General features: G+C 49.2%; 3 protein-coding genes across 3 annotated transcripts; all 3 read right to left on the reverse strand.

Moving 5' to 3' along the window:
• Positions 1–1,384: 1,384 nt before the first annotated feature.
• On the reverse strand, positions 1,385–2,481 carry N0V96_002904 (uncharacterized protein; the record flags this gene model as incomplete). Its single annotated transcript, XM_065756660.1, has 3 exons — positions 1,385–1,780; positions 1,847–2,198; positions 2,393–2,481. 3 exons carry the CDS (start codon positions 2,479–2,481, stop codon positions 1,385–1,387), a joined length of 837 nt encoding a protein of 278 aa, XP_065614427.1.
• Positions 2,482–4,798: 2,317 nt separating this feature from the next.
• On the reverse strand, positions 4,799–6,419 carry N0V96_002905 (uncharacterized protein; the record flags this gene model as incomplete). The annotated part of the gene is made up of 2 exons (XM_065756661.1): positions 4,799–6,056; positions 6,106–6,419. The coding sequence occupies 2 exons, from the start codon at positions 6,417–6,419 to the stop codon at positions 4,799–4,801; spliced, it is 1,572 nt and encodes a 523-aa protein (XP_065614428.1).
• A 121-nt stretch (positions 6,420–6,540) lies between these two features.
• Positions 6,541–7,852, reverse strand: N0V96_002906 (uncharacterized protein; the record flags this gene model as incomplete). Its single annotated transcript, XM_053189947.2, has 2 exons — positions 6,541–7,064; positions 7,126–7,852. 2 exons carry the CDS (start codon positions 7,850–7,852, stop codon positions 6,541–6,543), a joined length of 1,251 nt encoding a protein of 416 aa, XP_053052870.2.
• Between the last annotated feature and the right edge of the window lie 4,173 nt (positions 7,853–12,025).

A 12,025-nucleotide genomic window follows, 5' to 3' on the forward strand; every position in this document is an offset into this window, starting at 1 on the left:
TACTGCTTGTTGGGAACATCCGGCGTTCACATACCTCTTCTATACGGAGCAGGCGGCGGATAAAATGGCATTGTACATCTGCAAGAGAAACTAGTTCGAACCAACGACGACCAAACTATTAATTCAGATATGTACAGCCTTCCCTGCCTCGCCTACCCTCCAATCGATACCATGGGATGGCATAGTGTCATTATTCCCGACTAAATTCAGCTAGTTTCTCATTTTGTTCGTGACCATTGCGAAGACTCGTATGGGAACCTCTTGTTGTGTTCGGTGATGAGAACCGCATCAGGCGGACTTCCGCTCTTCTTGATTGTCGCAGACCGACCGATTGTGGGGACATTTTTTTCGTTCCTGTGGTCACAGGTGACAACAAATGCATGAGGGCAGATCCCTTAATAGTCGTCTTCCATCGAATTAAAGCTACCTCCCGATCTGTTGTCTTTACGCTGCACCTGGAGACATGACAGACCCAAAGGTCCCTACTCAAAGCCTGCTTTAGCTCAGCCTACGTCAATGATTATCTTGAGATCAACACTTCCCCGTTACAGAATACGCAACGTCATGCCAAACACGAAATGGGCGGCTTGGTCTTGACCCAACACAGGTGGACGTCTACTTAAGGTTCTTTGAACTGTTTTGCGAGCAAGGCCTAGTAAAGGCCTTGTTCCTATGAGACATACTTCTGCGTTGATCATTAATCCCGCGCTTTTTCAACTATGCAGCAAAACTTTTGTCTTTTGCAATGCTTTTCTGAGCGAATGCCGCGCTATGGGTAGTCACCTTCTTAGTCGAAGGTTCTGTTGGTCATGTTCTCTATAAATAAGTAGCCATTTCCGTTAATGAGAATGACAACAATCCTATAGCGGTGAGATTCTCAGAGAAACAAATGAACGGTAGGCCCAATGAGAGAAAACTATTGTATTCAAATTTGGAAGTAACTGATATACGTCAGCTTCCACTGCGGATACGCTGGTGCCCCGCCCCCTTCTAATGAATGAACAGGCCTCTGAACCTTTTGCTCTCATCATAATATTAGCCTGGCATACCAAAAGTCTCTGCCGGGTATTTTCCCTTTGAGGGCCCGTATCAAAGAGTCGGCCTTCGCCATCCGAGTCTGCTAAGAAGGACGAAGAGTTTTAGATCTTCTCACTATTCAGCCAGCCGTAAATACTCGTCATTTCACAATCACGAAGAAGCTATCAACGCTGGCAGACAGACCAACTTTCAGTTGCGAAGTAATTCTAACCTATGGTTACCATAAATGGTACTGAACTATCGCTAATAAAGTCATGGAAAGAGGCGTGTAGAATATTAATAGCGAAATCTTTTACGCTTACTCGGCCAAGCGGTTAATCTGTGAGCTCTTGGACAATGTATCGAATCAGTCAGCCCTAAGAACCGCGACAGACCATGCAGGTAGGAGGAAACCGAAGCTGTCATCTGACGACTCAATATGGGAGACCACTGGGGGCAAGATAGGAGCTGAATCGTAAGTGTTGGCACTATCGGGGTTGTCGTGACCCAGGATTGACAGTGTCGCGGACTTCTTTCCTGCGATCTTTATATCTAGTTGTTGTGGCTCACCAGCGTAATTGGCAAGCTTAACAACGAAGCTCTCCCCAGCGCTTACAGCACTCCAAAAAACTGGATCGAATCCAGTATCAGAGGTGATCTCATGTGTCATAGTTCCAGAGTTTTGCGCGAAGAGCTGCTGTACCCAGTAGCTGGAGGTGTAAACAACGGCGTCAGGAGCTTGTTTGAACGGAATCAAATTGGGCTGAATGAGATTAAGAATGTCAATCAAACGTCGCGCTTTTCAAGTATTGGATCGTGGAAAACTTACAGCCCATTGCTGATGATCGACAAGACTGATCAAGGGTGCGAACGCCACACCCCGGATGAGGTCACTGTTGCGTTCTAGTCCAAGCATGAAGATGGCCTCGGAAACTGAACCCTTCATATCTGACCACTGGACCCCCCAGCGGCCCATTTCTCCGATAATGTATTTATTCCTGCGGGAGACATTGTCCCACTGGGCGAAGTTGACGATGTAGTTCTCAGGGACATTGTATTCGTGGTAGTCGATCCAAGCATCTTCAGGAAACGGATTGGGTAAGCAATTGAACCCAGTTGCCGAAGCAATAAGTTGGAGCTCCGGGTACGCCGGACGAATGGCGTTATAGAAGGCAGCAAATCTTTCAGGGTAGCTACTGCAGCCAAAGTCATCTTCGTTTCCGATTTCAACCCATTTGACGGGCCAAGGCTGCTCACGCCCGTTCTTGGCTCGCAGCGCTCCTATTGGAGTCGATGGTTCGCCAAGAACATACTTCGCAAAAGAAGCAACATTAGATCAAGGCAACTGATACATGCTGTGGTCTTCAGGACTTACTTCGAGCTCGCGCAGAACTTCGTCAACAAATGGTCGTAGATCCTCGCCAGTGATATGAGTGCCGTCAAGTGAGTACCCTGAGTAGACATCTAGAAATGGCTCGAGATGCATGTCATCACACCATTCAAAGTACTCATGAAGACCTGGGAGAGGTTAGTGACAACGTTTCGATTGCGAAATGGAGAGACGTAGTCCTTACCTAGAGCATCTGTGTTGGGATATCCCCAGGCCCCTGTGATGTGTTAGTTGATCTCACCCACTTCTGTGCATCCTTTATGAAATACCTTGGTGGCCGGGGCGGGAAATTAGAGCACCAATCGTCTCATTCCACTTCCATCGATTCTCGACATTGGGTCCTTCTCTTGGAGTAGTCAGATATTTTTGTTTTACTGGAAATTCGGTGACTTGAAACCTACAGGTTATTGCCGCCCGGGAACCTGAGAAACTTTCCACCGATGTTGTCCACTGCCTCAGCCAGAGATGGCTTCAATCCATTATAACTAAATGTCAAAAGTTAGATGCCTATCCAAGAGGGAATAATGACCACATACCGATTGTGGAAGGTGGTTGGGTAGAGCTGCGGAAGCGCGAACCACATTGAGGATCCGGCTACAAGGTCTGCATCGAATGTCATTCTGTATTCGATATCCGTCAACGATGAGAAGGTCGTGAGTGGCCGTTGATGAAACTCGGTGAATCTATCAGCCATGGTATCGACATAGAAGGTGGCGTTTCCAAAAATCTCCTTTGTAGAAACGCTTTGTAGAACCCAGGTCATTTGGCCCTGGTAGTTACCACGGATAAAGATGTTATGCGAGTGAGGGCTACCATCAACCGGTATACCCCAATAACCCTCGTTGGAGAATCCAACTTGGCCAGAGGCGCCATTTTCGACACTGACTTTCAGTGAATTGGGGAGGGCGTCAGAAAGCGGAACTGAGGAGTCGACCTCTAAGATTGCTCCCGACTTGGCCGAGTAGGCCGCTAGACCGGGGTTATCACCCTGAAAGCCATTGTTTCGAATGAGCTGTCCATGAATCCCACCATCCCCGGAGTAGTTGATATCCTAGCACATGGTATTCTTTAGCAATGGAAAGCCAAAGTAAACTTAGACCTTGATACCTACCTCGAACATGACTCCCCACATAGTGGTAGAGGTTTCATTTCCGGGCTCTTGTGATACAATCAAGCTAATAGCACCACAGTTGGCTGCAAAGAAAACCCAAAGTCCAACGACGGCAGTTCGAAGCGTAGAAGAAATCATGATGTGATAGGGTAAGGAGATTGTATCAAGTGGGATTTGAAGCTCAATTGATTGTTGAAATCCTGAAGACATTGGGGATGTGAAGATATTTTGTACTACTGAGGGATAGTTAGGATGGTATACTAGGTAGGTTACTTAAGCTCCAATCAGATGTGGGCGCTTGTCGCCTGAATGGTGATCGCCCATATATCCCACCGGGCGCCTTGAAGTTACCAATTGAACATAGTTTCGTTCTTGGCCATAGACCGGAGAATTTGGGGATTGGGCAGGCTGTCGCACGTTGCGCCTCTCGGTGTCGCAATAATCTTGTGACGCGCCGAGGTCGTTCCCACGAAGTCGCTACAACACACAAGATATGAAAACATCTGTTTAGACTAGGTAGCCTTCGGCCCAATACTCTTCAAGTCCTCCTCCAAGCTTGGATCTTCATTGTCTCCCGCTGCGCCAACACCACGCGCCTGTTCTTCTCTTCTTACTCACAGGTTCTCTCGAGTTTCGGCCACGATATAACTTACTATTCAAGCTGAGAGGGCTGCTTGGGCGAATTAACACATCAGTTTCGGTAAGAGGCGTGAAGACGATACTAAAATCCTACTAAGCAAGGATGAAAGACAACGCCCGTATCATTTCAAGGTCAATGAGTGCATCAGTTGTGCGGGCTTTGACACCTATCAGTCTTTTTACTTGGCCATGCTGAAGCCGTCGCCTTGGCAGGCCAACAGGATCAGAACAGGCGGGTCTGTTTTGGGACCTGTCGGAGACAAAATCCGAATCATTGTGGTCGGGAGAGTCTAGATACAACATTACCAAAAGGCTTGTCCTAATTTCCCCTCGGTCATCCTGACCCTCCCTGATTCCAACGCCCCTCGGCATATACCATGTTTCAAACAGTGGTCACGTTCGAGAAACAATCGTTGGATAACTGCTTAACATTGTTGAGACTTATGTATCATGAGAGCAGTTTTTAACAGCAGATTATTCTCTGAATAAAATGTCTTCATACTACATCTGGGATAAGATCGAAACATAAGGGGAAGATAAAAATATGTTTGACACCTGCCGCGCCATGTTTTCATTGCACATTATGCGCGTGCTGAGGATATCTCAAATTCCGAGCCAAAGCTGCAGCGTTTTCGACTTTTTCACTGAGTGAGCCAAGGGTTGGGATATCCCGGGTCTGTGATGTTGACCCCAATGATCGGGCTCAGCCAGCTGTCATAGTCAGTCGAGCTGTTCATGTTACCCCCCCATTTCAATGCCCGGACCAGAATGCGATAGTCAGCATTCGGCAACTGGTAAATAGTTCCGTTGGCTAATTCAACAACTCCCCATGACCAATCAGTGCTATAAACACTGTAGCCTCGGAAGTTGGTAGCGACTGTTCCATGAGGCACATCGCCACCCCACAACAGGCCAACGAGGCCATAACTCTTCAACCCTGCCACATGGTCGAGGGTTTCCAAGTCCAGGGGAGGAGTAGTGACAGTCATGTTAGTGAATACGGTAGCGTTCATCTGGGGTCCCGGGAGGTAGCCAAATGTTGACGGCGTGAAGTTGTAAGCGGAGTTGGACGCGATGTCGGCAGGTACTGCGTCAAAGCGGACATACGCCGATGGTTGGTCAATGAAAATTGTGAGAACTGGGTCGTTGTCAGGAATCTGTGTTTGGTTCTCGGCAACCTTCTTGGCGGGGAACGTGAAAACCGTCTTGTCGTTGTTGCGAATTCCCGCGTCAGAAGAACTGATAAACGGCAGTAAAGGAACGCCGGAAGGAGGCGCTGGGGAGACATCAAGATTCTTCAAGTCTCCTGTGTAGATATTGGAGAGTTCGCCACGGGCATACGGGATTCCAAGATAAGGGATAGAAAAGTCCTCCTCTCCCTCGGTGATGGTGATGAGACCACTGTAGGTCGGCAGGAGGGAAGCGTCAACAATGGGAGGGGTGATCGTGAATTCTACAGTCGCCTTGCCGCCAGCTGGGATCGTAAGAGAGCTTGTTGGGAATGACACTTCCGAGTAAACAGGATTGAAGTTGAGCGCCCAGTAGAACATATCGTTGATGTCAAGACTGTTGCCATTTGGTAGTCCGTTGACCTCCGCTGCAGGCTTGTGACCCAACGTGTAGGTCTTGGGGGAAGATGACAAGTTCTCGATTGTGAAATTCCGATCAAGGGGGCCGGCTGAGTCGCGTAGGTTGAACTCAGTTGCAGAGAAAACGGTTTCCGATGTGACTGCTCTCAGGACGTTGACTAATCCCGAGCCTTGTTGAGCGGTAGTCGTAAGAATGTCGGTCGCGTTGTATTGCTTCAGAGGAGTTGCCGACGATTGCAAACGTCTTGCGATCTCCTTCGGGCTCAGATTAGGAAATTTCTGCTTGACAAGAGCGTAGCAACCCGCAAGGCTATAAAATGTCAGCTCGAGGCCACCTTCGCTTTGGAAACACGACTTACTGAGGAGTGGCCATCGATGTGCCAGAGATAACCGCATATCCCCATCCGTTGGATGTAACCCACGTGCTGAGAATAGTGCCTCCAGGCGCAGATACCTGAGGCTTGAGCGACATTTCCATGGTTGGCCCAAAGGTTGAGAACCATGAGGTAGTTCCTCCAGTTGGCTGATCAATTTGATGAACAGTTTGGTCTTCGAAAGTCAAGGTAAAGTTCTTGCCCTGTTTAGCAATACCGGCAAGAATTTTGCTTGCCGCAGACTTCTTGACCTTCACCGTATCGATGTCGCCATTCGCACCTGGCTCGTCGATGGACATGTCACTGGTATCGGGAAACCATGCCCAGACATTCGTGAAGCCAGAAGAGTTGCTCCGTTCATCAATGATACTGTAGTAACAGTCGCTTCTCGCGGTGACCAATGCAACCACACTATCCTTATCAGGGGAAGCTGGCAATCGCGTCGTCCCATGCTTGGTCCACGCACTCTCCATTATCGTCGTCCGCGACGAAGACGTTGAAGTGTGCTGAGGCGTTGAGGGGAACAACACGACCGTACTCAATGGTGGAACCATCCGACCCGGCAGCGTTGTATACCGTAGCAAAGTGGAAGTCGCTTACGGAGCCGACTGAGATTGCATTGGGGTCTTGTGCTGGCGCCGAGGAAACGTAGAGGCCAGTGTCGCCCTCATTGCCGGCCGCAATGACGATTCCGATGCCCTGAGACTGGATCTTGGACAGAATCGGGATGTACGGTGAGCCTCCCTCCCAAATGGTCGTCTCACCAATTGACATGCTGATGAGGTCAACTCCGTCGCTAGCAGCTCTCTCAAAGCCTTGCATGAGAATATCGTCAGTGACACCTCCACTGCAGCCAAGAACGCGGTAGGCATAGAGAGATGCATCAGGTGCAACACCAGAGATGCCAAACCCGACGCCTTGAGGGTCCTTGGCAGCGAGGATTCCTGCGATAATGAGTTAGCGCAAGCTAGGGCGAGGTTTTGACTTCTCCTCAATATAACATACCAGCAACATGGGTACCGTGCCCGCCCTCCAAGCACGTAGTCAATGGGTCATTGTCCGGGACTGGATCATTCCAGCCCACAAAGTCATCACCCACAAAGTCATAGCCTCCCGCTACCTTGAAGCCTTCGCCGTAGCCACCGCCCAAGGCTGGGTGACGCCAATCAACACCAGTATCGAGGAAACCAATCTTGATGCCTTTTCCAGTCAGACCTTGGGCATGTACTTGGTCAGCGCCAGTCATTTTCAGACTGGAAAGGACGTCACTGGTGCCGTTGATGGTGACAACCTGTGCAGCGGCTCTGAGCTGGACGGACTGAACTCCGACGGGAACAGAGGGATTAGCAGTCTTTGATCCCCGGCTCGAACCCACTGGTTCAGGGCGGTCGTAATATCTGTTGGGCCAGACCTTCTTGACTTGGGGTAGAGCAAGCAAAGTGTCGACGTCGGTATCATCCTTTGCATTGATTGACAAGCCATAGAAGTAGTCCGGATTTTTGAACTCGTGACGAACAGAGTAATCCAGGACGTCTTCGGCTCGGCGGTGGAAGGCAGAGTGCGCATCTTCGCCAACCTCGCGGCCATTGATTGACGCATCTGGCTCGAGTTCGATGATGAAGCCAGCGTTGACTGGCGGCTTTGCCTTGACAGCGGCCCCGGGGCGAAACGCCGCCAGTACGGGCGTGATCAGGGCCGTGGCAGCTACAAGAGTAAAAGAATGGACCTTCATGACGAAGTGTTTAAATGAGTGAAGATGAAAGGAGTGTGATGGACGCCACGATGGCTAGATCTGTATGAGACTCGAGTTTGAAGAGTGCATTACGACACATTATAAGTACTGAGGGCGTTTATTGCTAGATAGGACCATATCTCGTGAGAATAAAGCATGATGAGTGTCGAAGACGTGCTTCACGATAAGGATTGCGATACGAACTGATCACCACTAACAGCACTTTCAGAAGTTCCTGTGTCCCAATTTCGAGATGCAGATAGCCACCACCCTAGGTAGTATTGAGAAGGTGTTGACTGTTCCCGATCTGTCGGCAATCTCTTCTATTTGAGGCTGGAAAGCTTGATTAGGCGTGCTGGTGTTACTGCAGCGTAGAGATCTTAGGGGTCGATTAACCCCTCCAATCGGCAATAAGCAACAATGTTCTCGTATGGTCGGGATATGAGAGGGGCCGGAGGGCGGAGGGTCCATCCTCGCATCCAAGCGCAGAATAGGAAGGTCGTGCTGTGGAGATTCGTGATCTAATTACAGGGAGTTGTTGCCAAACCTTATTGCGGATATCGCTGGATTCCTCGGCCTCCGGTATCGTCAAAAGGGCACTGTTTATTAGCAAATAAACGCATGCTGGGATACAAACTTGGCTTCAATTGCTCAAGGTGAGTGATTTGGTACAAAAAATTCTGTATCAAAGTTCAAGAACCCCTCTCACTCGAGATAGAATAGAGCTAGTCAAACAGCTTTGTCTTGGTCACGCATACGACTTGAGCTTAATATTTTAAATCCTGCCAAGTACAAATCCGCTCGGCTCACGTTGGAAAGCATTCGTCTATTGAATTGTAATCGTTTCTGGTCGGTTGGTATGAAGCTGGGTACAGACTGGAAATCAACCGGATGTTCACGAATGGGGGCGGAATCTTAACCCGTTCGATATCACAGCGCAAGGTTTAGCGGACTCTGGCACTAAACTTTGCGATGAGCGCTGGGACCATCAAATCAACCAATACTCCCAACGACTTGCACGGGCAGCCAGAGTTGAACATCGCGACGGTGGACTATCATGTATAGCATTGCAAGAAATGTCACCAAATTATCTTGCTATTGCTATGGGTGTTGTTCAACAAAGCATGTACAATAGGTATGCCTAAAGGCTCTAGACTGTCTACAGTGCGTACGGTCCAGCTGGTGCCACGTGGGGGCCGTCCAGCACGTGCCATCGCTGTTGCCTGTCGCGTGCTTACTATTCAATCCTCCGACTGTCGTAAGGTAGCCTCAGCCCATTTCGAATCAACGACAACAACTGCATATCCAATCCGCTCTCTCAAAATACGGTGTCCTACCTCGGGCAACTACGTGTAGGAGAGGCCAAATCTCTTCTGTTCAAGAGGTCACTCTATCATTGCACTTGATTACCGCCTGAACGCTACCTTCAGCCACCCTGGCTTGCGCAGATCCTCCTGACTCATGGCCAATTCTGCCCCTGTCGCACAACCTTTAGAGAAACGGTCACGGAGTGGGATCCGGCCAAAAAGGAGGCAGGTCGGCAGAGCGTGCGATGCCTGCCGTTTGCGTCGCATCAAATGCGACGATGCGTCTCCTTGTGCCAACTGCAGGGGTCGAGGCCAGCAGTGCAGCAATACGGAAGCAACCCGTACTTCGACTCTTTCTCAAGCCCATGAAGAGATAGATCGACTGAGGGTGAAAGTTTTGGACCTCGAACGAGAGCTTCAACGACACCGAGAGGCGCATACCAATTCTGAAACACCATTTTCAATGCATTCGCAACAATTAGTCGCCAACGTGGAAGCAACGGCAGCCAGTATCATCGAGGGCCACTTTGACACGCCAAAAAATAAGCCTTGGGACGGTGCTCTGCTTCGACCCGCACGATCACCTCATGTCGCATGGTTTGGACCTTCGTCTCTTTACTTCTTTATCCATCGCCTTGGCGTGTTCCTCAGTACCGATGTAGAGCATGCTCAGCCAGACCACATGCTTCTACGATCAACGGGCGGTAGCGCCGTGCCTGCCCAGGCAAGGACTACGTCAGAAGACGCATCTCATTTGCTCAGGCCACTTTTAAACGGCAATAAACCCGGGGTCTTTCTGAATCCAATTCAGGAAGAGTACTTCGTCAATCTTTTTTGGCAATCATACCACACTTCTTTGTACGCCATTATTGACGAGGCCGAGTTCAAAAAAGAGTATCAGGCACTCTATCTGGGCGTACCTTCTGGATATACTCGCAAGCCTTCAGCGTTAGTCGACATCGTTGTTGCCATGTGCATGCAGTACATGGCCTCAAGTCTACCGTCCAGCCATCAAGGAAACATTGTCGAAGGAAACGATGCTACGACTGCCGGCCGATGGCACTACCGAAGAGCACAGACTTTGCTAGCAGGGGAAATGGAAAGCCCTACTATCTCCACGCTACAGTGCCATCTTCTTTCAGCTGTCTATGTCTGTGGTGCGTCGTTCCATAATATGGCAGATAGCATTTGCGGTCAAGCTGTACGCATAGCCTATATGCTGGGTCTGCACATTGATCCTCCTCTTGATACGCCAGAGAAAGAACGTCAAGTAAGACGTCGACTTTGGTGGGCTGTCTATGTTTTGGACAGCAAAGTCGGGATGAAGCTGGGTCGCCCCTTCTTACTGCATGGTTCCTTTTCCATGCCGGCTTTCCCAGATGATCAGCTTGGTGCTTCCATGTTATCAGGGTCTACATTCGCTCCAATCTCAGGGGACGCTACCTGGCTGAGCTTTAGCCTCCATCACCTCAAGTTATTCAAAACAATGAGAGATGCTCATACTAAATTATACAGTCATGACTTTGGGCTTAGGCAACACAAAACCATGTGGGATGACCCAACATCCTTAGCCAAGGTAGCCGAAAGCCTGGAACCTCATACCGTCATGATAGAGAAATGGGTGCAAAATCTGCCTGGTGCGCTCAAAAACAGTCGAGTAAACAGTGGCTGCATTCTTTCAACTGACGGCTCGGCTCTCATTATTGAACAGTATGCCCCGCTCTGGCTACAAAGACAACGTCTTCTCCTGGAAATGGAATATCACCACATGTTTGTCAACCTTTACCGACCCTTTATTTCATTCAAAAGAGTTCCGGCGGCCGGAAGTTTAGTTGAGAAGCTCGCAGTGGAAAGCATCAATCATGCGATAGAGCTATCCAAGATTACCCAACAAGCGCTTTCGTCCACAGCTATTCTCGATGGGTGGCATGAAGCGTTCCAGTGGCAATGGAATTCTGCCATCACATTAGCAGGGTTCATTTTGGCCAATTCGCGTCACTCTGCAGTCGTAGCCGCAAGAAGTGCCCTGGATTTAGCGCTGTCGGTTTTTGGTACATTTGGCCAAAGTTTTGAGCTGGCTAAAAATGCTGAAACTGTTGTCCGGATGCTCTGTACGAAGATAGATGGCTTGCTATCGGCTTCTTCCCAGGACCATGGTCAGAAGGAGCTAGCTGAATTATCTATGCTACGTATCGACCAGGAAGTGGGGGTAGCCAATGGCTTTGCTTCTGAACCGGTCCATACATCAACATCTCCTGAGCTTATGACTGAATTTCCGGAATTCGATTTCACGGAAATGGCGGTTGGCGTGGATTTCTGGGCCAATATCGACATGCTGGGGGTCGGCGATATCAGCACATTTGGCGAGTCCTCTGTTTATTAGCAGGAATATTGATATCGCGTGGATTCCCACGCTTAGGGACACGTCCAATCAATTTGCAATGTGATCGTGAATGCAATTGCTCCAAGCAATAGTTACTCGTGGCATTTGTTTCCAAGCTCAAGGCGCGGCTAGTTGATCAAAGAATTGCCCAACAGTAGTGGCAAGCAACCGTGATGCACTCCACCAATCGGAGCATGTCCTGGCTCTGCTTACTTTTATCCTCTCCTGGCCACTAGGAGTTGCTCCTGCAACGCGAACCAACGGTCCAATCGAAACAACTCCTTTTGGCGAACGACTAAAAGATCCAGGTTCCTTCCAAAGACAATAGCATGAACTGGGCATAAATACTTTCGTTTGATCCAGCAACTCTACTTCTTGTAATATACCAAATCAGACTTCCATCGCAACTTGATACTCAGTGTCAAATCTCGATAAACATCAAGCTTCTTTATTGTCGCTCTTCGCCTAGCAAGAAACTTTGTT

This window comes from Colletotrichum fioriniae (assembly GCF_027942845.1).
Source record: "Colletotrichum fioriniae strain IMI 355084 chromosome Unknown scaffold_3, whole genome shotgun sequence".
In the NCBI taxonomy this organism is placed as follows: Eukaryota; Fungi; Ascomycota; class Sordariomycetes; order Glomerellales; family Glomerellaceae; genus Colletotrichum; species Colletotrichum fioriniae.